The sequence below is a fragment of the Netta rufina genome (assembly GCF_964035555.1).
Source record: "Netta rufina genome assembly, chromosome: 3".
In the NCBI taxonomy this organism is placed as follows: domain Eukaryota; kingdom Metazoa; phylum Chordata; class Aves; order Anseriformes; family Anatidae; genus Netta; species Netta rufina.
In genome coordinates, this window is record NC_140125.1 from 13,477,660 (window position 1) to 13,501,160 (window position 23,501).

The 23,501-nt window shown below is 45.6% G+C and overlaps 1 protein-coding gene across 1 annotated transcript; it reads left to right on the forward strand.

Annotated features, from left to right (window-relative positions):
- Nucleotides 1–583: 583 nt before the first annotated feature.
- TMEM17 (transmembrane protein 17) lies at nt 584–4,835 on the forward strand (the record flags this gene model as incomplete). Its single annotated transcript, XM_084283394.1, has 4 exons — nt 584–686; nt 3,712–3,815; nt 4,070–4,183; nt 4,572–4,835. The coding sequence occupies 4 exons, from the start codon at nt 584–586 to the stop codon at nt 4,833–4,835; spliced, it is 585 nt and encodes a 194-aa protein (XP_084139520.1).
- Nucleotides 4,836–23,501: the final 18,666 nt, after the last annotated feature.

The window sequence follows — 23,501 nt, forward strand, 5'->3', positions numbered from 1 at the left end:
TCTCATGCTAACAGCTTTTCTTAGTGCTGGGAGGGCATCCCATAAGGGACAAAACCTACCTGGAATAAAAAGTCTGCACCGCTGCTTTTATTAGTGACAGAGAGAGGCAGCCTCGAGGAGAGGGCATTTTGTGGAGAGCTGAGGGTCAGCCTCTTCTTGCAGGTACCTAGTGATAAAACTAGAGCGAATTGCCTCAATTTGCACCAGGGGAGGCTCAGGTTGTAAATTAGGAGACATTTCTCCTCAGAAATAGCCAGGCGCTGGGACAGGTTGCCCAGGGAGGTGGTGGAGTCACCATCCCTGGGGGCGTTCAAGGGAAGGTTGGACGTGGTGCTTGGGGACATGGTTTAGTGGTGACAATGGTGGTAGGGTGATGGTTGGGCCAGATGATCTGGGGGGGTCTTCTCCAACCCTGATGATGGTGTCACAAAACGAGCCTCACGGACATTCACTTTGAGCACGAACAGCTCCAAAATCGCACCGCACGCCCTCAGCGGGAGCGCGGCGACCGCCACCGCGCCTGCGCACCCCCGCCCCGTCGCCAGGGCGACGGCGGAGTCGCGACAAGCCGCTGCCTCGCAACATGTCGCTGCCCGAGCCGCTGAGGCGGCGGCTGGGCTCCTTCAGCCGCACCGTCTTCACCGACAGCCGCGGCGCCGCCCCGCCGCTCCCGGGAGAGCGCGCAGGTAAGAGGCCCGCCCGCAACAAACATGGCGGCGGCGGCTACCGAGGCGGGCGGGGAGCCCTTGCCAGCAACCAAGATGGCGGCGCCAAGCGGCGCCTGGCGGCCGTTGGGGCGGTTGTGGTCGGTGAGGGGAAGGCGCCGCTGTCCCAAAAATTGCGTAGGGGCGGGATGGCGGAGCTGGCGGCCCCGGCTTGGAGGGGAGCCCCATCGCCCTCCTCCAAGCCCGGGCAACGCTGGTGGAAAGTGGAGATGCCCTGTACACGAGATCTGGTTTCACCGCCAATAATCTGGCGTGGTTTAGTGAATATTTTCTGGAGTAGAGCAAGCAGAGTTTCAGCATCACCCCACACTTAACGTGCTGTTGGCTTAGGGCTGGTTTCCTGGACTCTTAAAATACTCAACAGGATGATTTAAAGTCAGTTATACAGGATACTTACACCCACCTTAACAGCACTGGGAGAGCGTGCATGTGAAATACGACAGGTAGAATCCATTGTTACTCACACCAGATACTCATCAGACCTCCCAAATAAAGAAGTATGAAGGATTTATAGGGAACAACAAGAACAAATAAAAGAACTGAGTTACTGGTGTAAGGTCAGTACCCCTGCACAGTTTGGACACAAGATACCCAAAGCTTGAAGAGGTACACCAAGCTACAGCTAAATATCAAGATCTCAAACAACAAAGTACCAGCTTTCCTTCTTCTTTCAAGTCTGCTGTAAGGACTAATAACTATTCACCACATGGCCAGTGAAACCTGCAGGCTAACATGCCCCTTTTTCATACCTTTGGAGTGACAGTAGCCATCAAAGTAAACCGCCTATATAGGACAATAATGTTCATAGAAGCCAACATGAAAGTTTTAACTGGTAAATCAGTTCTTAGGTGATAAAATTAATCAAAAAGTCATTTCAAGATAAGAGCGCTCATTTTCTTTGTGTAGTTACACCAGTGTAGCTATACTGCACACACTGTTTACCAGATCATTTCATTTATCAAACAACATTTTTCTAGGTTCCAAGGAAAATTTCTATTTTAGTAATTTCTTTGCAGTTTACTTTTACGAAAACTCCTGTCTGTGTATTCAGCCCATGGACAGCAACAACAAATGTACTGTTAGTTTCTTTGGGATCAGGATTTCAAATCTTAAGCTTACACATGTATACTTCAGTGAATTGATCTAGCATGAAGGAATTGGCCATTGCAATAGTCTCACATTTCCTTTTTTTAAACAATTCCAGAAAATAAGTACAAGTTAAAGTAGGAATAGAAAATGAATTAGAGTTGTCTTGTATTGCTAAGCATTCATTGAAAAGACAATTTCAAAATTTGAGCAGAAGTCACAAATACCACTATTGCATTGATGATACCTTAAATGTACCTCAAACATCATCATTGCAATTGAAATTACAGCTCTTGGCCTCTTTTTTTTGAATAGTATTATGAACTATTAAATATTCATCCAGTGCATATTATGTAGTTACTTATTGACTTCTAATTGGATAGTCTTGTGTTGTTGTTTTTTTTTTTGTTTTTTTTTTTTAATTATTTTTATTATTATTTGTTGAAAAATAAAACTGTTTTGGAATTCTACCTCAGTGCCCTCCAAAATCAACAATTTGCACATTAGTTTTGAGGTTGAGAGACTGATTCATTAGGACAGCTGGAACAAATTCAGGTAGATAGTGAAACTGAAGTACCTATAGATTTTCATTCATTTGTAGATTGTAGCAAAGTGCTGATGCTTAAAAAAGGGATTATTAAACAAGGATATTGGTTGTCTTGCACTTTCTATTTCAGTACAAATTCCTGCCCCTCACACCCTACCCTTAAGGTCTGTCCTAGTTCTACTCCCAAATCCTCCTCCCTTCCCATCTAGTCTAGTAGCTACCATGAATACTTCTGCAACTATCATAAAGACTTCTGGAACAGACTGTACCAGGCTGCATGTTGCTGGAATGGAAACAGGGATGCCAGACTGAGATGGAACAAAGACAGGTATGAAAATGGTTGGAAGATACGTAATGAGACAGTAATGTCAGAAGAGAGGTGGTTCTGAGTCTGGAAGCAAAGAAGTGTAGCTGTCAGTCTGAGTTTCAATTAACGTCATAATTGTAGCAGGCAGAAGACTTGAATACAAATCAACAGGTCACAACAAATACTTTCTAAACTTGCTTAGGTTTTAGTTAGTGCTTCTTAGAGTTTAGCTTCACTTATCAAGTGAGGAAACGTGTCTACATTTGGGGAAAATGTTAAAAATGGGACTGCTGGTAATGGAAGTAAATGGGTTGCAGTATCAGTTGACCATGGCAATAAAACTTCACCCATTAAAATGAACAATTCCCTTGGAATGCCCTTTTAAATTTCTCCTTGTTTTCAGTCAAATCTTTTAAATCTATAATTAAATGGTAAATACAGAATTTACAGCCTGCAGAGTTCAATATTTACTGTTCTCTACATTGAAGAGAACAAAGTGTGTTGATACAGTCTTTATTGACTAAGTTTTAGTTTGACATGAATTTGAAATTCTTAACTCAAGAACTAAAAGCATTAACGGGTTTCCGCTCTCTAGCATTAAGTCCCTACACAAGATCATGTACAAAACGAGGATAATCCTGTATGTACTTATTTCAACTTCGACCATTCTCTTAAGAACAGCAATACAAATTACCACTTAATATTTCTGCAGTATCAGTGTACAGCAATACTTGAGCTAAGCCCATCAGTCAGACTGATTAGGTAGTAGCTTATGGCTTACTTCACAATCAGACACACAGCTTGAATTTACAATTAAGCAATAAAATTTCTGTATCCTGTATACTGGAAGTTACCTTAGATTCCAGAAAATACTGTAGCCTAAGATAGGGTGGTTTTTCTTCTTGATATGTGAAATTCCTTTTCTTAACATTTAACTTGATTCAGAAAGGTGATAATGCTCTTGCTTGAAGCTAAGATGGAACATAATCTTTCTGTCTGAACTATGGTACAAACTAGGAGTGATAAAAGCTTCTGTTTGTCTACAGATAGTGAAATAGTTTCCAGCTTACCACTACAGATGTCCCTCTATTTCAACGTTTATTTTTTCCCGTTTTGGTGGCTCAGCAGTGTTGTCATGCTCCAGCTGAAGGTAAGTCCTGAAGGAAAGTAGTTGTTTGTAAGTGTGATGTTTCTGAGCAAACACCTCCCTGTACAGAGATGGTGCTCACTGACGTTAGAATTTAGTAGGTTTATTTGGGATTTGCTTGAAACTGGAGGCTCAGGAGGATTTGAAAGCCAATACAACACTGTAAACTTGCAGTAGCATACAGTTTTTTCATTTAACCACAGATGACATACTATGAAACAGCACGGCAGAAAATTCTACTCTCTTCTTCCCTCTAGTATGCAGTCCTGTCAGATTACTACAAGTTCATTTTGGTCACAGTCATGATCCTAGCCTCCCTAATAGAGATCATTCGACTGTACCTGGGATACATCGGTAACCTGCAGGAGAAGGTATGTTACTACACATACATGTTACTTTGTGTAGGAGAGCTTTCTGCAGTTGAACATCATTCAAATGGCATGACAGTTCATTCAAGAGATTGTATGTTGAGGTTATTTCTGATTTACAGCCTGCATCTTGTATTACCTTGGCACCAACTTCCATTAACTTCTGTGGACTCGAAGAAGTCCACCCTCAGAGGGGACCCCTCTCACTCCCCAAAACTGTTTTTCAGAAAATACAAGCACTGTTAAAACCATGGTATACAGAAATATTAAGCCACCTCACTTTGCCATTTCACATTATTTCCTGTGTTTTAGAAGAGTAAAAGTTACTGGTTTTGTGTTTTTTTTCATCCCCAACTGCCCGTTTTTAAAAGGTGATATCTCCTTGTTACAGGTCCCTGAGCTGGCTGGGTTTTGGCTCCTGACTCTCCTCCTGCAGTTACCTATAATTCTCTTCTTGCTTTGTAACGAAGGTTTGAAAATCCTGCCACTGGAAAGATCAGTCAATATCATCTTTGCCCTCTTCCTAATCTTCCAAGTCATTGCAGCCTCCGCCACCCTGAAGAGAATGGTGAACAAACTGGCAACTCACTTCCGCCTTAATGAATTTGACAGGCTAGAGGAACACCCCGTGCGTGAATTTTACAGCCTGAGCTAAGATGAGAGTACAGTGTCCAGGACGAATAAGGACCCATGCTGAGGAGCTTCACATGACAAATGCTGGCTGGGGATCACACACCAAGGGCCTGAGAAGCCAACAGAGGCAGTCCTCATGCTGCTACAGCTCTGGTTTTGTTTTGTTTGGTCGTTATCAATCTTCCTACTTCAGAGACGTTAAAAAAAAATAGGTCTTGCTTAAGAGCCAACAGTAAGCCTCAGAGATGAGGTCCACACTGCAAGAAAAAAAAAAAATCATACCTTGCTGAGTGGACCAATTCATCTGTGCTCTGTTACTGCATGAAGTACCTACAGAGTAGGTTTGGTGGCTTTGACATTTTAAAAAAGTCACATGCCATTTCTAAAGAACGGAAGACTATTTTCCTAACTGTTTGCACAGAAGTATTTTGTTTACAATAAATCTTTTGTACACGTTTGCATTGATAGCAGTTTTCTCTCTATTCTTCCAGGTGTTGTGGGTGTTTAAAGACTCGTATTGCAGTTAAGAAAAAAAACGAATAAGAACATAGGGAAAACTCAAGTCCCAGAAAGAACAGTAGGGATGCCAGTGATGAGACAGTAAGCAAAGACTAGAGTTTGAGGTGGTATTTAAGATAATTCCAGCACTAGGAATTCCTTACTAACCAACTAAGAAATGAATTTTAAAAGTATTGTCTGGTCAGAACTCCTATGCTCCTATTCTTTGGCTTAGCTAGAGTTTTAATCATCAAGCTGTTCAAAATGGATGGTGCAATTTTCTCACACAGGAGATCCAATAAGTCAGCAGTAACAAAATTATAGCCATTAAAAAAATTGGCTTGTATCACTGAAGGCAGAGCATGTTTCTTGCAAGCCAGGACATACACCAAGGTCCTCTCATTCTTCTTTGTATTAACGTCTGGACTATCTTCAGTTTCAGTAACAGCTCAGCATTACTTTTTCTTGTCAAGGTGGGATGAAAATCAGAAGTAAAATACATTTTCCATATGAATCCTTTTTTAAGTTTTAAGTTGGGTGTGAGTATTCAGTTTTTTGGAGCTGGCACAAACATCCAGACTGCTCAAAGTAAGGTAAAGTAGTCTTATGTGAAAAAGGCACAGTATACTTAAAGCTGTTGCATGTTTAAAGCTCAAAGAACCTATAGCAAAAAGAAGGCATTTATCTTCATTTCACGTATTTGTTTTTCAATGCGTGAGTGAATGGTGTTCTTCACTGTATGAGTGAACTCAATTCTACTAAATTTTCTTCCTTTTTTTCCCCATTTTGTTACAGTAAAGCATATATTATCAAAGCACATACTCCTTTGCTTTAAAACAAACTATGACTACTGCCAACAACAGAATTAGCTGTTCTGCAGAAAAAGAATTTCTCTATGATAGTCTCTAAGAAGCTCTCGCAATTACTATGAAGTATTTGAAGCCCATCACCTAAAATCTGCAAGAGGAAGCGAGGTTTAAGTTAGATCATTTGAAAAACAGTTTCACAGCATTAGAAACTCCTTGTAAAAACATTTCTAACTGATGCAATATAAAAATGTGTAACATTCCTATCAGCTACACTACTGCACAGGGCCAGGGCCAGGGCTGATGAGGTACAGGAGAAGCTTGGTAAGATCCATTACAGTAACAGATAACAGCATGATGGGTCCTGACAGGCCAAATAAATATCAAAAACCTTTTTTCTCCTGTAATTGTGGAGCATAACTCAGATGTCTTAGTGCCCCTGTAGCTATACAGCCTCTTCCTGGCCCAGTGCAATGGGTCTAATACCGGAGGCTGCCATTCTTGGCAGAGGATGGGGGGTAGACCTCCAAGGAGCTCACCTCCACCACTAGGAAAACCTGGCTGTTACAGAAATACAGGTTAACAAACTGCATTACGGACATTGAGCCCTGCTAGCTTGCAATGCCTTCCAATAATTTGTTGAAAACATAGGGAGTCAAATCAGCATCTTTTTCTTACGTGCACCTGATCTCCAGATCTGCCCTTGATCTCATTAACAGCACAAGCATCAAACTTAGAAGAAAGTTTAGGGCAGTTGCCATCCCTCCTGCCCTGCATGTAGCTTGCCTGTTCTCCTTGTTAAAATCCCACTGTGGGACAGGGCAAATGTTACCAGGGAGGTACACTAAAACGGTACAGTAAACCAAGCTCTGAAGAGACAATATACCCATAGTAATCCGATCTCTTGCCTTAACTAGGGAATGCCACATTCTTTGGTTTTCTTCCCTGTATCACCTTAAAAAGTTTTTAATGTTAAACTCTGTTGTAAGATAAGAGTGTAACGTTGGGAGTGTTTTTGACACCAAATACATCACATCCAACATAAGGACTGAAAAAAAAGCTAACCATGCACCAATGCTGACAACAAGGAAGTGGCCTCCAGGCTTAAGGCTGAGAGACACAATTCAAAATCCTTGCTTTTAGTGATAAGGAAACCATAGGCTTGGAAGATCAAATTGCCATGGAAGACAATTATCAGGAGCCAAAGATACAGGGATACACACCTCTTCGCTAGAGAGACAGAATATCGATGAGGTGAATACAGAGAGCAGCATCCAGAGAAGCACTGTTAGAAATAAGAGTTGCCTGGAAATGCTAAAGGGTGGAAACCAGCCTGAGATGTGAAGCTTCAGCAATAATTTTGATCAGTCGAAGATCTCTGGACTGTCGCTACTCAGGTTTCATACCAGACCTGTTAGTCTTTTTCTAATGTCACCATTACCATCTTGAACACTTAGTTATGAAGAAAGCCTGCAAGTGCTTAGAAACTTACATCACAGTCTACAGGTGTATTTTTCCCTGTGAGTTTCCCCACTGCTCACATACCAAGAGAGAGGAGACAGTTATGAGTGCTCCAGAAAGACAGAACAACAAATTCAGAATGCACTAGGACTTCTTCACCATTTGCTAAATTTGGCAGGGACTGGTGAGACTTCAAACAGGCATCACTTCCCTCCAGCACATCAACCACACCACACAGCTTGGTGTCATCAGCAAGCTTGCTGAGGATGCACTTGATCTCACTGTCCATGTCACCAACAAAAATGTTAAACAGCACCAGTCCCAATATTGACCCCCTGAGGAACACCACTCGTCACTGATCTCCACTTGGACGTTGAGCCATTGACCACAACTCTTTGAGTGTGACCACCCAGCAGTCCATCCATCAAGTCCATGTCTCTCCAATTTAGAAGAATATCACGGAGGACAGTGTTGAATCTTTCCACTAGTCCAGGTACATGTCCACCAGTGCTGTAACCCCACTGTAGAAGGGCAACAGATTTGTCCAGCACAACCCGTCCTTAGTGAAGTCATGCTGGCTGTCACCAGTCAACTCCTTATTTTCCTTGTGCCTTAGCATAGTTTTGAGGACAATCTGTTCCATGCTCTTGCCAGGCACAGAGCTGAGACTGACTGGCCTATACTTCCCTTTTCTTTTCCTTTTTTCCCCTCTTTTTAAAAATGGAGGTTATGTTTCTCCTGTTCCAGTCAGGGAGATTTTCGTTGGACTGCCATGTCTTCTTAAATATAATCGTGGCTTAGCAACTACATCCACCAGTTCCCTGGGGACCCCTGGATGCATCTCATCACCTGAGAGCTATTGATAGCTTTCCCTTCACAGGCAATATCTTTGAACAGCAAAAGTCTCCATACAGAACTCAACCCTACATTATTTCATTTTATGAAGTTAACTGTTAGGAAAGGTCAACAGCCAGTTTGAAATGAAATCTGTACTTCACTTTTCTTCTTTGGTTAAAGGAAGAACAGGCATATTACCTTAAAATGCTATTTTTAGCTTTCTGATCAATTTGATGGAGTATTTTGTATTCAAGGGTATAGTTGCTGAGTTGTTAAAACCTCAAGTCAGCATTCATTCCTTGTCAGAAATAGACTTTTGTTAAAGGATTTTTTTAAATAGTATCTGGACTTCCAAGAAGGTGAAATTAAATTTGGAAGAGGATTCACTTATGCACCTCACTTAGGCCAATCTGATAAGGCAGACGTGAGAGAAGGGACAGATTTGATAAAGACAATTTATGGAAGAAGGGGTGCAGCATTAACCTTCCTGTACCAACAATTCACTCTTACAGATTGCTGAAAGATTTGTACCCAGAAGAGTGAGGTCATACATTTCACTCTTGCCTTTGTCTCTTATAAACTAGAATAGAGTTTGTGTTAATCTTTAAATAGTCAATGAAGCCGGTAGAATCTGCACCATTACATGGTCTGATAAGGCATTCAGTCAATAGTCCTGTTTGATAGCTGGGTGAGGCTCCAGAGATCATTTATTTTGGAAGAACTAATTTTGTTTCTCTAGGACAAAGATCAGACAACAGCAATTAAAAAGAACTTTGTTCAGTGCTTTGAATAAAGCAAAGGTAATAGAGAGGTCTTCTGCAGGAGGCAGGCGAAGCAGTATATAAGGGTCAACTGATAAGAACAAGAAAAAAACTATGACAGAATATATAGGTTCAAGAAGTGTAACGCTGAGGGAAAATCACTATGTTGATGATAGATGCCACTGAAAGAGCAGAGGATTTATTAGAAGGAAATAAGTGTGCTGAGAGTTACTGGCTTGAAATCTTACAGGGATTCAGAGGAAACACATGATTTAATATTAAAGTTAAATTAAGCAGCAGCTTACAGGATACAGTTCCACATTCACTAAGTAAATGCAACTCATGCAGCTTGTTATGAAGAAACATCTTCTATACACCATGCAATCCAAGATTTGAAAGTAATAAAAACACCATCCTTGGGAAGCACATACTAGCCAGAAGACATCAGCACAACAGGGAACCCATTGGGAACAACAGAACAAGGCTGGCAGACAGCTGCAAACATGATCATGCTAAGACCTGTGGCTTCCCCAGTGAGCTTAGGAAGTGTTACTGACTTCCTTCAGAGCTGCCTTGAGCATCCAGTGATAGGGAAGGAGCTCCCACAATCTATGAAAAGAAAACACTGTTGTTCTTTAAGGGATAGAAAAGACCCTTCATTATTCACATTTGGCAGAGCTATGCAACTTCCAAGTCAAAAATTCAAACAAAAATGCTTGAGCCATTAATTACCGTGTTCTCAGTTTATTCAAACCATCCCTCAAGCTAAATTCTTTAAGGTGAGAAGAACATCAGATACCCTTGTTCCCAGTCACTCACATTGCTAATGCTGAGGGGATTGATTTAATTCACATTACACAGAGAAAGCTTGTGGCAGGCTGGAGCTTCAGCCTCTCCTGTCCCATGCAGCTGCTGGTCCCCAGTTGCTTAAAGAGGAACCTACAGCTCACGACCCCTATGTATGATTCTGGATCAACGTAGTTGATCTCCTGTTTGAACTACAAAGGATTCCAGGTTTGAATTATTTGTTTTTGAAAACACCTCAGTTTGAAAATGAAAGCTTACCACAACCCAAAGTGCTGGAACTGATTGGACAACAACCCTTTGAACAACACCTTCACTTTCAGATTCAAATCCTGAAAAAACCTAAAGGTCACTCACTTTTTTCACACGACTCAGCATGGTTAGCAAGACAAAACAAAAACCAATCAGTTTAAAAAAAATAAAAGGGCATTGCTAAGGATCTTCCTAACATCACACAAACCACCCCAGCAGCCTATAAAGACTTCCCAGAATTAGTGGGGTAGGAAAACCCTCAGAATGTAGCAGACACATCATATGTGCACTTTAGTCAGACTTCTCCATTATTCTGAATATAGCAACAACTGCTTGGGGTGTCCTAAAGCACAGCTAAGCTGACTGAATAGAGACAGCACTGACAGAAAAACTTCAAGGTCACCATGCCCTTCAAAAAAATACCTTTGGAAGTTCCAAAGAGTCGAAGGGGGAAGGGGCTAAAACCAGGCACGCCAGTGAAGACCTAAGGGATGGTATGCTAGAATCAGAGGGGCTGTGTGCCAGTGAGGTCCTTCGGTCAGATCCACAAGGTGCTGAGTGTAAGGAGACGCACCTGAAGTGCTTCTACACAAACGCACGCAGTATGAGGAATAAAATGGATGAGCTAGAAGTCCTGGCCCAGTCCCGCAACTACGACATCATCGGCATAAGCGAAACCTGGTGGGATGAGTCCTGTGACTGGGGTGTTGCGATAGATGGTTACAGGCTCTTCAGGAGGGACAGGCAGGGTAGGCGAGGTGGTGGGGTGGCGATGTATGTGAAGCAGGGGCTGGACTGTGTGGAACTTCAGGTCGGCAATGGCAAAGTTGAGAGCCTCTGGGTAAGGATCAAGGGACGAACGAATAAAGGGGATGTCGTTGTGGGAGTCTATTACAGACTGCCTGGCCAGGACGATAGTGCCGGTAAATTATTCTTTACAGAACTAAGAGAGGCCTTGAGATTAACTCCCCTTGTCCTTGTGGGGGACTTCAACTTGCTGGACGTTAACTGGGAGTGCCACACGGCTGACACGAGCAAGTCCAGGAGGTTCATGAAGCACCTAGATGATAACTTCTTGGTGCAGGTGCTAACGGAGCCAACTAGGAAAGGTGCCCTCCTAGACCTGTTGCTAGAAAACAGAGAGGGTCTGGTGGGAGATGTGGTGATTGGTGGCCACCTCGGTCATAGTGACCATGAAGTGGTTGAGTTCAAAATTTATGGTGACAGAAGGAAAAGTGCCACCAAAACCTCATCCCTAGATATGGGGAAAGCGGACTTCAGGCTGCTCAGGGAACTAGTCAGCAAGGTCCCCTGGGAAACTGCTCTTGAAGGCCTCGATGTCCACCAGTGCTGGTCATTCTTTAAGCGATGCCTCCTAGAAGCACAAGATCAGGCAATTCCTAAATATCGCAAGTCAGGCAGGCGGGGCAGGAGGCTGGTGTGGCTGACCAGGAACATTCTAATGGAGATTAGGCGGAAACAGAGAGTGTTTCGCTACTGGAAGGAGGGCCAGGTGTCATGGAAAGAATACAGGGATGCTGTTCGTGTTTGTAGGGAGAAAGTTCGTGTGGCCAAAGCACAGCTAGAGTTGAAGCTGGCTGTGGCTGTGAGAGAAAATAAAAAGGGTTTTTTTAGATATGTGAACGGAAAAAGGAGAACTAAAGAATACATAGGGCCGCTCCTTGATAGGGAAGGTCTCCTCACAGACAATGACATAGGCAAAGCAGAGACGCTTAACGCCTTCTTTGCCTCTGTCTTCAATGCCGATGATGGGCTTCGGGACCCAGGGTGCCCTGAGCTGGAGGACCGGGACGGTGGGGATGACAAACTCCCAACCAACCCTGAACGTGTGCGGGATTTGCTACTCCACCTGGATCCCTACAAGTCCATGGGTCCGGATGGGATTCATCCCCAGGTGCTGAAAGAGCTGGCGGACGTCATCGTGGAACCTCTCTCAATTATTTTTCAATGATCCTGGGAATTTGGAGAGGTCCCGGTAGACTGGAAGCTGGCAAATGTTGTGCCGATTTTCAAGAAGGGTCAGAAAGAAGACCCTAGCAATTACAGGCCTGTCAGTCTCACGTCAGTGCCTGGTAAAATCATGGAGAAGATGGTTCTCGAACTTATTGAGGCGCACCTGGGGGACAAAGCAGTCATTGGTCCCAGCCAGCATGGGTTTGTGAAGGGTAGGTCCTGCCTAACTAACCTGATTTCCTTTTATGATAAGATCACCCGTATGGTGGACCAAGGGAAACCAGCTGATGTGATTTTTTTGGACTTCAGCAAGGCTTTTGACACGGTTTCCCATAGGATCCTACTGGACAAAATGTCCACCATACAGCTAAATAAAAACATCATACGATGGGTGAGCAATTGGCTAACGGGCAGGGCCCAAAGGGTTATGGTAAATGGGGCTGCGTCAGGCTGGCGGGCGGTCACCAGTGGGGTCCCTCAAGGCTCCATTTTAGGGCCGGTACTTTTCAATATTTTTATAAACGATCTGGATGTAGGAATAGAAGGTATTTTGAGCAAGTTTGCTGATGACACCAAACTTGGAGGAGTTGTGGACTCGAATGAGGGTGGAAAGGCCTTGCAGAGGGATCTGGATAGGTTGGAGAGCTGGGCGATCACCAACCGCATGAAGTTCAATAAGAGCAAGTGCCGGGTCCTGCACCTGGGACGGGGAAACCCTGGCTGCACGTACAGACTGGGCGATGAGATGCTGGAGAGCAGCCTAGAAGAGAGGGATCTGGGGGTCGTGGTAGACAGCAAGTTGAATATGAGCCAGCAGTGTGCCCTGGCAGCCAGGAGGGCCAACCGTCTACAACTTCCTCGTAAGGGGGTGTCGAGAGGCAGGAGACCTTTTCTCCATTAACACCAGTGACAGGACCCGCGGGAACGGGGTTAAGCTGAGGCAGGGGAAATTTAGGCTTGACATCAGGAGGGGGTTCTTCACAGAGAGGGTGGTTGCACACTGGAACAGGCTCCCCAGGGAAGTGGTCACTGCATCAAGCCTGTCTGAATTTAAGAAGAGATTGGACTGTGCACTTAGTCACATGGTCTGAACTTTTGGGTAGACCTGTGCGGTGTCAAGAGTTGGACTTGATGATCCTTAAGGGTCCCTTCCAACTCAGGATATTCTATGATTCTATGATTCCTAGCATCGGTCAGCCATGACAAAGCTACATTCCTTGGGCAACAGGCTTCAATCAAGAACATAAGCCAGAGCTCCTGAGAAAAATTACACCACCTTGGAAAGTCACCACCAAAAGAACAAATGTTGTAATAGCAGGGAAGAAGGGTTAAATAGCCTCAGTCTTCACCGCAGCTGGGAACAACTTCAGGAGTGTCTTGCAACCCTGATTAAAAGAACTCAAAAATCAGAGTTAGGGGGTTGAATGGAGACAGCTGTGTGGGATACTCTGGGTGTAGCCGTGGCCCTTGAGCAGATATCTCCTCATGCCCCACATACACGGGTACCAGGGTACTGTCCTGGTGAACCGCTCTGGTCTGCCCTATTGAGGGGCATGTGATGGGAGTAAGTACACTCAGCTGATGTGTCCCACCACAAAGAAACACTACTCAGTTGTATCTCACTTGTATCACCAGACAATGATTTCCTTTCAATTTATTTATTTTTTTAAACCAATCACACCACAAGAAATGAGATCTTATGTGTTAGTCATTAAAAAGCTAAGACACTGTGCCTGAAAACGTGTGTGTAATCTTCAAATAGAAAAACAACTCCCCCTTCCACCTCTACGCAATATATACAGTCTTGTGCTACGAGTGCAAGCAAATGAACACTTCCCACTACATACACACATTAACTTTTAGCCAGCAAGAGGGATTATTAAATAATCAGCCATTTATTCAGAACTCAGTGATTTCATCTGCCAAGAATAAATCACAGCTTGTCCAGTTATTTTGATAGAGCTGCTTTGGCTGACAGATAGCAGAAGCAACACGCCGCTTCTCCAAAGACACTTGCTTTCACGTGTTAGCATCCTAGTAGCAGAGTGACGGTGCTGTGCAAGCTCTATTTCTCTAAATAAAAAGGCACCATCCTGCTAGGATTGCCTTGACCCCCACTTCTGGGCTTGAGGTGGGATCTGCATGGTTAGCATGCTGCATATCTGCAGCGATGTCCTGGCTGAACACACACAGAGAGGTGGGACCACACGGAGGCTCCCTGCTCTTTCACCACTGCCACCAGTAATGGAAACATTTCCAGGTTGCTGACTTTGGAGAATATTGAATTTTTCCTCTTCCCCAGTCAGAGAGAATGCAATCCCGTCTGCTTAAATCAGGCTCCCGGTATTAGCTCCCTGCCCGCCTTTGTATGTGACCACCTCTCAGACTGAGCAAGCACAGAGGGCGGCCACAAATTTCCTAGAACTGGGGTGTGTGGAAAAAATTAAAAAGCTCTAAAAGCCAGGAAAATAAAATGGACAAACATTGAATTACAAAAATCCTGATAAGGCAGCAGCAAAAGGATTAGGCAGGCTGGTCGCAGTCAGCAACAGTGAAATGTGACACAATAAAAATTCGGTTATTGAGTTAGGACCGCCCTAGGATACAAAAGACTGAAATGAAGGAAAGCTCTGGATTACTTTGTTCTTGAATATTGATTTATTTTTTTTTTTCAGAAGCATGAAGCATGAAATATTACAGCGATAAGCAGAGATAGGGAAAGAAAAATAACCGAGGAATAGTCTGTAAGGGATTGTTTAAGATGCGCTGAATGAGTAATTCCGTTCAGTCCTAAACATCCCCTGCACCATATTTGCCCACGTTCACATTTGTCAGTATGGCTTTAATTATGTTGCAAAAGGACTGGTGCTGGTCCAGAAAGGCAAGAGAGCAGCAGTACGGCTCCCCTTGCTCCCCAGACACCTTCTGTGTTTGCGTGGTCATTCCTCCCACCCCAAAGTCCATCCCCAGCACAGGGCAGCTCTGGGACCAGAGATGCTCTTCCACTGCCCCCAGCACAAATGCAACCACTGGTGCTGCTGTCAATAGGGATATGAACTGATACTAAAACTCTGACGGAAAGATGGACCCTCGGTGGGGACCCAGGGAAGGGTTATGTTTGTGTTTTTAATTTCACCATATGGCCAGCTGCCACTGCTGTAGGCTGCCCAGGCTGTGTTGCTGGCAGCTAATCAGGCAGCCAGCAGCTTGTATTTTTTGTGCTGGCTGTCAGCCAGTTGCTGATATCCTGGCCCTGCGTGGTCACCAGCTGTGACAGGAGCTTGAGCAGGACCTCTGCATCCCACCTTCCTTCATGCTACCGCAGCACGTGTCCCAGAACAAAAGCAAAACCAGAGCAAGCAGAGCTGAGGACGTACATCGTCCCACTTGGGTGAGAAATCAGGTGTCTTCCTGCAACCCCAGCACTCTGGGTAAGCACAGCTCATTTCTCACGACACCTGCAGAAAACCAGTGACCTCAAACAGTATCAGCTGGAATCTCTTCATCCTCAAAAGGTGTTTGCACTATTTTATTTTTTTCAGAAGTCCAGACACTCAGAAATTGATATTGCTCTGTTTCAAGCAAAAGAACAAAATATATATTTTTTTATTATTATTAAAAGAAAAAAATAAATAAATAAACCTTTCAGGGAGAAAAGAGAGAGAGGTATTTTCCTGGGGAAAAAAAATAAAAAAAATAAATAAATCCATAGCCACACTTCCTAACTAGAGCAGAAAGACCTTCCTTCTCTGCACAGCAGCTCTTTCCGGTAAGATCTCTGCCCATCGCCCTGCTGAACAAATGATTAAATAATAAATAATTCCTGCTTCTTCACGCTTAGAGGATCGGGAATTTTAGAGAAATTGCATAGTGCTTTGAGCCACTTTACTGCTTTGTTAGCACTTCTGGAATCAGGCAGTGAACGAGTGCCAGCGTGGGTCTAAAGGCTGGTGGACCCTCCTCCCCTGAATGCCCAAAGACTTCCAAGCTGGCTCTGCTCGCCGCATGCCCTGCACGATGCAGCACCTCCCATTTTATACCATCAGATCGCCATCCCACAGGAAAGGCATCCAGAATACACCATGTCCCTAAGTTTTACACTACCAGGAGAATGAGATGCTTTTCCAGGCACACGTGGCTCGGCCCTGTGGAAAACCCAGTGCTGTTCATCTGAAGAACAAGCACGTGCAGCTGGTTCGGTGCCTCAGCTCGGGTGCCCACGCTGGCATGCTTTGCAGTGACAGCACTGTTATTTAGCACCCGTTTAACAGAGGTACGCTGCCAAACACCAAGTTTGTCCTGCTCTCAGTTCTGCATGGTTTTGGTGTGTTAGACATGAGTGGTGTTTTTTGGAGCTGTGTTCAGGACCATTCTCAGGGTCTTGTTTGCTCTAACAAAACCAGAAGCATCAGCTTCACTGTCAGCAGCGTGCACTTACATGGATGCTGTTGCCTGGACCCTTTTGGAAGAAAAATAATTGCTGGAAATATCTTCTATTCTGTTTTCTGCCAGCAGAGGGGCAGCCCAGCTTTCCCTCTCACTAGCAATGTAAGAAATCCCTGTTGTAATATCTAGTGTTCATTATCCTCGTTGATAGCTTCCTGATCCTTTGCAATGTATGAGGAAGCTGTAGCAGGAGAGCAAGCACTCACAGCTTCAGTGGATTGGGTTTTAACTCGCTGCTGAGGCTTCCCAAGTCATCTAAACCCTCTATCTCAGGCGCCTTCATTCTCCTGAAAAATGGAAAAAAATAAGCAGTCTGCATCCAAACCTGTCAATGGGGAGAGTCAGCGTGCGTGGGCGTAGCTCAGCTCGCCACCAGCCAGTTAGGACAGAAAAGGGATTATTTTCCTCCTCCTCTACAGCTGGGAGAAATCAGGAGCAAACAGACCCGGGCTGTAAAGCAGCGCATCATCTAGCAAACAGAGCTACCAAAAAAAAGTGCTTTTGCAAAGTTTATGGTTTGTCACATTATAAGTGGGAAGCCAGCCTCTTTAATTTTCAGAAAATGTCAAATATTGCCTTCAAAAACTAAAATCTGAGCATGTCAAACACTGCCAGGCTGTACCTCTGGAACTGTGTTAGGTCCTTCCCATGATCCAAACAGGTTGTCTCCGGAGTGCAAAGAGGTCGTGATACTGCAAACTCTGCTGCACTACCATTGCCCCTCGCAGCAGGGAAAGGGGGAGATTGTAGCAAGGTCTGGGAACACGGAAATCTGAGGATAATAAAATTGCATCATGGTGATCGTGGAGTTTTATTGTAGAAGCTAAGACCAAAATCCCACTGCAGTTACCGTTATCAACCACATCTCTCATGCAACAAATCTTCACGTGTGCAGCCAGCCCTGAAGAGAGCCACTTAGGCTCCATATGTTGGAAAACCTCTTCAATACACTTAAGCTGCTGCACTGATTTAACATTCAGCCACATGCAGATGTTTTCCTGCTTCATTCTCCATCCCTACGCCTTCCCCCCTCTGAGCACGCCTAGATCACTGCGTATCCCAAAAAAATAAATAAAATTAAAAAAGCTGAATACATCCAAACCCATGATTACACAGTCCCACGGCCAACTACCACAAGTCAGACCGACAAGAACTAGGGGAAAAAATAGAGCTCGAATACCCGTACCAAGTCAAGCCACAATTAATCTGAATAATTTCAAGGGCAGGTCCAAAAGGCACATACCAGCACAAATATTTTGATGATCTCAGTCAAGAGACTCCACCTCTCCCTCTTCAGGGCCGTAAACAAAGTTAGGTCACTGGAAAAACTTCTTGAACTGAAGTACCCCAGCAGCAGAACACGCTCTTCCTTGTGGCTGTAATTATTACAGCTTTTATTTAAGCAAAAAATATTGTAAAAAATGGGATAAAACCAGAATGTTTAGCAGGATTATTTTTTTTTAAGCTAACATAAAAGCTGAATGTTATCCTTAGGATGCTCTTAAAGCCATTTTGGTAGGATTGTATTAGTAAGAAGAAGGTTGCTTGTGGTGGAGTCACTCTGGAGCAGCTGGAGGGACTTCTGGATGTGGGGACAAGGTGGCGGTGCCTGCGCATCGCCCGCACATCCTGCAGCACCCAGCACCCACAACCCGGCTGGCGGCTGTGTGAGAATTTGGAGGAAGAGCTATAATTACATCTCTGCGCCAGTAATTATGTGTATTTCACACAGCTGAGCAGATGTCATGGGGTACAATAGGTGCTGTGAAGAATACTCATTTATTAAGTAATTTATAGCATAATAATTAACAGCTAATCACTTGCAAGTTAAGATGCTCTGGGAACGGACCCAATTCGCAGTGTGCGCTGCCTCCTTCCAGGAAATCTCGCTGTTTAGACAGTGCTCCTGTGCTGCATCCCAGCAGAGCCCTTGCTTGCACACACACATCTGCAGGTAATAACCGGGTACGTGGCAGTGGCGCTAACGAAGAAATCAATCTCTCGTGTGCTGCATCGTGATATCCATGGGGCAGGGTGGGGAGCACGTGCTGCTGAAGGAAAGGGAGGAAGAAGGTTTTACACCATGATCTGCTGTAGAAGAAAACCACCATCTTCTTTTACAGCTGAGCAGGCTTCATTTCTCTGCCCGGAGGTGGATACAAGCCAGGGGCTTTCCCAGCCTGCGGTGCCCGTGCTGCAGGGCCCGACCTGCACCTGCTCCAGCAGAGCAGCTCCAGCCCAACTGGGGAGATTTGGGGTAACTCCGAGCCTCCCTTTCAGGGAGCGTCCCCTCATTCCTGCATCGTGAGACAAGCCACAGGATACACAGCACTCCCACCGCCTTTTAGTTCTTTGCTCTTGAAGTCACGCCAGTCCCAAAGCTTTTTATCCAGGGACCTCTCCAAACCGAAATCATTTCCATCACCCTCCCAGTCCCCCGACTGGCTTCATTTTTGAAAAACAGCAATAAGCTGAAGCCATTTTGCCATTTCTCTTGGGTTTCAGCCTTTGTTTCTGTCTTCTGCAATGCAAGCAGAGGCAACTTGCTGTGAGCCCGCAGTGTTGGAGCCTTTCCACCTCCTCCAAGATATAGCCCAGCCCACATGTCCAACAAAACATCCCTTTGCAGCGGTTCTTGTTATTTTTTGCTTTCACTGAGGTGCCAGCCATGGCCACCACATGTTCAATGAGATGTCTCACATTCTTTCTTGTTTTTCTGGGGAGGCAGATGGCCACGGATAGGTCTCCCATAGGGAAGTGCCTCCACATCTCCCCTAGCTCTGTGATTTGTATCTGACGCCAGTGCTCTGCAGCTAGGCGAGGCTTCCCCTGCCTGTTTCAAAACCCGGGGAATCATATTAACTTGAAGCGTTTTGGAAGAATGAGTTCAACCAGAGCTCTCTTTAATAAGTTAAAACAAAATAATAAAAAATCAGCTGACATCGGCTGATGCTCCCCCCCAGGACAATCCCAGCCTCCAAGTTAATCACAGGCTCTCCCAAACCTCTGCACGCACTGCAATAGCTCAGCGATAATGCATGTGGGAATGATTCCTGCTGCAAAAAAAAATCGTGCCTCATAGCCCATAAATCCACAGAGTGTGTCATTTCATATGGCCCAGGGCTGCGAACGAGCTGAGTGCTGCACAGAGAGATGACAAATCCATTTTGGATGTCAGAAGCAGAATAGCTTCCAGTCAGTCTCAGCCTGCAATGCAAGAATTCAGATTTACAGACCCAGAAGGTTCACTTTTTGCCTCATTTTATTGTCTATTAATTCGCTCTACAGCAGATGAGAAAGATTTTGGAAGAACAGGTGCCAAGACTCTGAGCTGCAGCAGGGAAAGAAGTCGACCCCTCTCAGTGCAACTCAGGAGAGCAGGCGAGGAGAGGGATGCAGCCCTGGGGCGGGCTGTCCTGCAGCCAGCCAGCAGCCCGTAAGGCAAAGGGGGGCTGCACACAGCTCTTTTGGCCTCGGTGGAAAACAAAAAGCAACCTTCTTTGGGACAGAAAGCAGCTGATGCTTGTAGCAGGAAAACAGTAACACCTACTGCTCATGATGGGCTTGGTGTTCGGATCAAAATCCTGCTGTGTTTTGCACACTCGTGCAATGTAGATGCTTCCAATAAAAGCCTGACATTTCTCCAAAATACAGCAACAGAGGGCTCAGGCTGTCCTGAAAGGGCACCCGTTGGGAGCCTTGTGCCTAGCACACAGTGCAAACTGCTCCTCAAAAACCGGGGGCTGAAACCAGCACACACCCTCGCCTCAGACCATGAGCTCCCAGCAGCCAGATCCTCCCCAGCCACCCATTTCTCACTCACACACAGGCGCTGCAGGGTTTCCCTCAGTGGTTTCTAGTGAATTTAAGATGTGTTTGGGAACAGGATGGGGTGGGTAGGTGAAATGCTGGGGACTTTCCCCGCAGCATTAATTATTCCTAGGTTTAAGGGCGAGCTGAGCGGTGCACTGGGTGAAGCAGAGGCAGGCAGAGCTTTGCCCCTCATCCTCATTCCCTGGAAGACCCCCAGCCTCCAAACCTCCACCTGGGAGCTGCCCATGGATAGAGGAGGACAGGCACCTGCAGGACCTCCTTCATGGAGCCAAGGAGTGAAAAGGGGAGAAGGTGCCCAGCCAAATCCTGCTTTAGCCCTAATTTTGTACAGGATGAGCTCTAAGAGGGACTCAACCCAAGGCTACAAGGTGGAGAGATGGCCAAAGATACAGTTGTGTTTTTCCCAACCTTTACTGTCCAATTTTATGCGGGCTGGAGAAATTTGTTTCCCAGCAACGAGGACAGTATTATTTTAGCCCTCGCTTTGTTCTTTGACCTCATCGAGGAAACAACCGCACTCCACAAAAATACAGACCCACTAATGGCTTCCTTCTCTTTATGATGGAAAATTACACATGCTTATCTGCCTCCTACGGAGACACTCGCAATCAATTCCCTGCTATTTGCAACATACTTTGAAAACCACACATATAGAAAATGCTCTGTGAGAGCTGATAGCCATGTGTCAGGCAAACCAAGCAACAACCAGGGACTTTGGGGGAGATTGGTTTGCACCTGGTACCCAAACCTGGACAGCACCAACGCCAGCTGGGGTCGGGGAGTCTGTTCTGTGGGCAGGAGCCCCGTCAGCACCAAATAACTGGGATGAGGCTGCTCTCAGAGGGCACACAAGCAAACATCTTCCTTGAGCTGCAGCAGGGAGCAGCCCCCTCCAGCTGTACCCCGTATCTGGCAGCCCCTGCACAGGGCCAGCCCAGCAGAGCAGCCGGTGAGAGGCTTTCAGTGGCGGACACTGCCCTCCAGTGGGACATTTGCCACCACACCATCGACATGCCTTCCCCGAGAGAAACACCAAGGTTATTCGAATTAAAAAATAAAAATAAAATAAAAAATAAAGAACTGAAACGAAGATGGAGAAGTCACAACCCCAGACTTGGGGACACAACTGCACTTGATTGCCAGCGAGGAGGATAGGGTGGTGGGTGTTGCTGTTTGCAAGTGGCTGCTCAGCATCCAGGATTCACAAAAGCACAAAAAGTGTTGTCCCCATTGCTCAAAAAGAGCAGAAGACTTCCCAAAACCTTACAGTCAAGCCCTAGCATGTTTCTCACCCATGGTGCAAGAAGCTGAGAATTTGGTCATGGCTTCAGTATTGCCCTGGCTTCCTGCAGAGCTCTGCAGGATGGGCAGAGGAAAGGAGGCAAAACAGAGTGCAGGTGCAAGATTAATTAATTCCTTAAATTAAGTAGCAAGACATTTTATTCCTTATTTTTTTCTTAAAAAAATAACATTTATTTTTCCATGTACTGACACGTCCACACAAATCTCAAGAAGAGAACATGGGAGAGGACAGAGTGCTGTGAGCAAGCGTCTAAAAGTCATAAATAGTAAGACAAAGACGACTGTGAGAGAGGTGTTTGTCCACAAAAGACACAAGGAGGGGCCACACCGAGGAAGACAGGACCACCAGCAGGGTGTCAGGGCCCCCCTAGAGCGGGGGGGACTGCTCCAGGAAGACAGGATAAGCCTGCCCAGGGTGGGCACGGGCCCCCCACAGCCACTCCGGGGGCCTGGCCCTCAGCTTCAGCTGGAAGGGGTCGAGGCGCAGGCAGTCCTCCAGGTCCTGCAGCTCCATCACTGGTTCCTCTGCAGGCCTCTCTGGTGGCTCCTCAGGCCCCGGGTCCCTCCTGGGGCGCTGTCCCCAGCATTTTGCCCCACACATGGCTGCAGTAGCCACCAGCGTCACCAGGCAGGCCATGATGGCCGCCCCCACCAGGATGTCACCATGTCGGAGCAGGAAGCCCATCCCTGACAGAGAAGGTCCACAGCCTCAGCGGTTGGGCCTGGAGGTGCACCTCCGGTGGGGCCACCATCCCCAGCCACCCTCATTGTTGCTTCCAGGGCAGAACATCCCTCCCAAAACCCTGTCCCCCAAAAATATTTGGGCCATGAGGTGGTGGTTTCCCAGCAAAGCCATCACTGAAATCATGTGTGGCTGCATGGAGGCTGGGCAGCCTGCTGCCACCCCCTGCAAACCCCAAGGGCCCCCCTCCTTCACCCCAGACATAAAGGTGCATTTATTAAATATTAAATAATGCAATACCTAACTGATCTGGACAGGCTCAGACTGCGTAACTGGTTAATGAATTTGGAGCTGAGAGGATGGAAGAGGAACATGAGCTCAGCCAATTTTTTTCCATCTTGAAGACACTTCCAGTTTTGCAGGGATGAGGAGGCATTTTGTTAAAGCAGCAGTGTTTTAGGCGAGTACTGCAGAATACTGGTGTATTGCAGGCTGGGAGGCCCTATTACTCTGCAAGATGGGATCAGCCAGCCCTGATTACAGTTAAGCACCACAAGCCATCTGGGTAGCCTTGTGCTCAATTTGTTTGAGGAGCACTAGGGGAAACACTGGGAACATCACCATCCTTCTTGCCAAGACCTGCAGTGTGACAGGACATCGATCACATCTCAGTGACTAAGCTTACTGATCACTGCACTGTAGCAGAGGTAAACCCTAGATCACCCTTGACCATTCTCTGCTTGAGGCTCCAAGCAGCCAACATGAGGAGAAACAGAAGATCTGGGGGAAGTAAAGGCTCACGCATGCCTAATTTTAACCCTGCAGCAAGAAAAGTAGCAAAGAGTGGGGAGAGAAACTAATCCTAATAGAGAGGTCATATTTAGAAGTACCATAAACAGAGCACAGCCAAACACCTCAGCTGTCATCAGCAATTAGCAGCATAAACACCAGGTTCAAGCACCGGCTGCTGCATCCACCCACTGGTCCCAGGGCACACAGGCTTCACTGACAGCTTCCACCCACACCCAAGG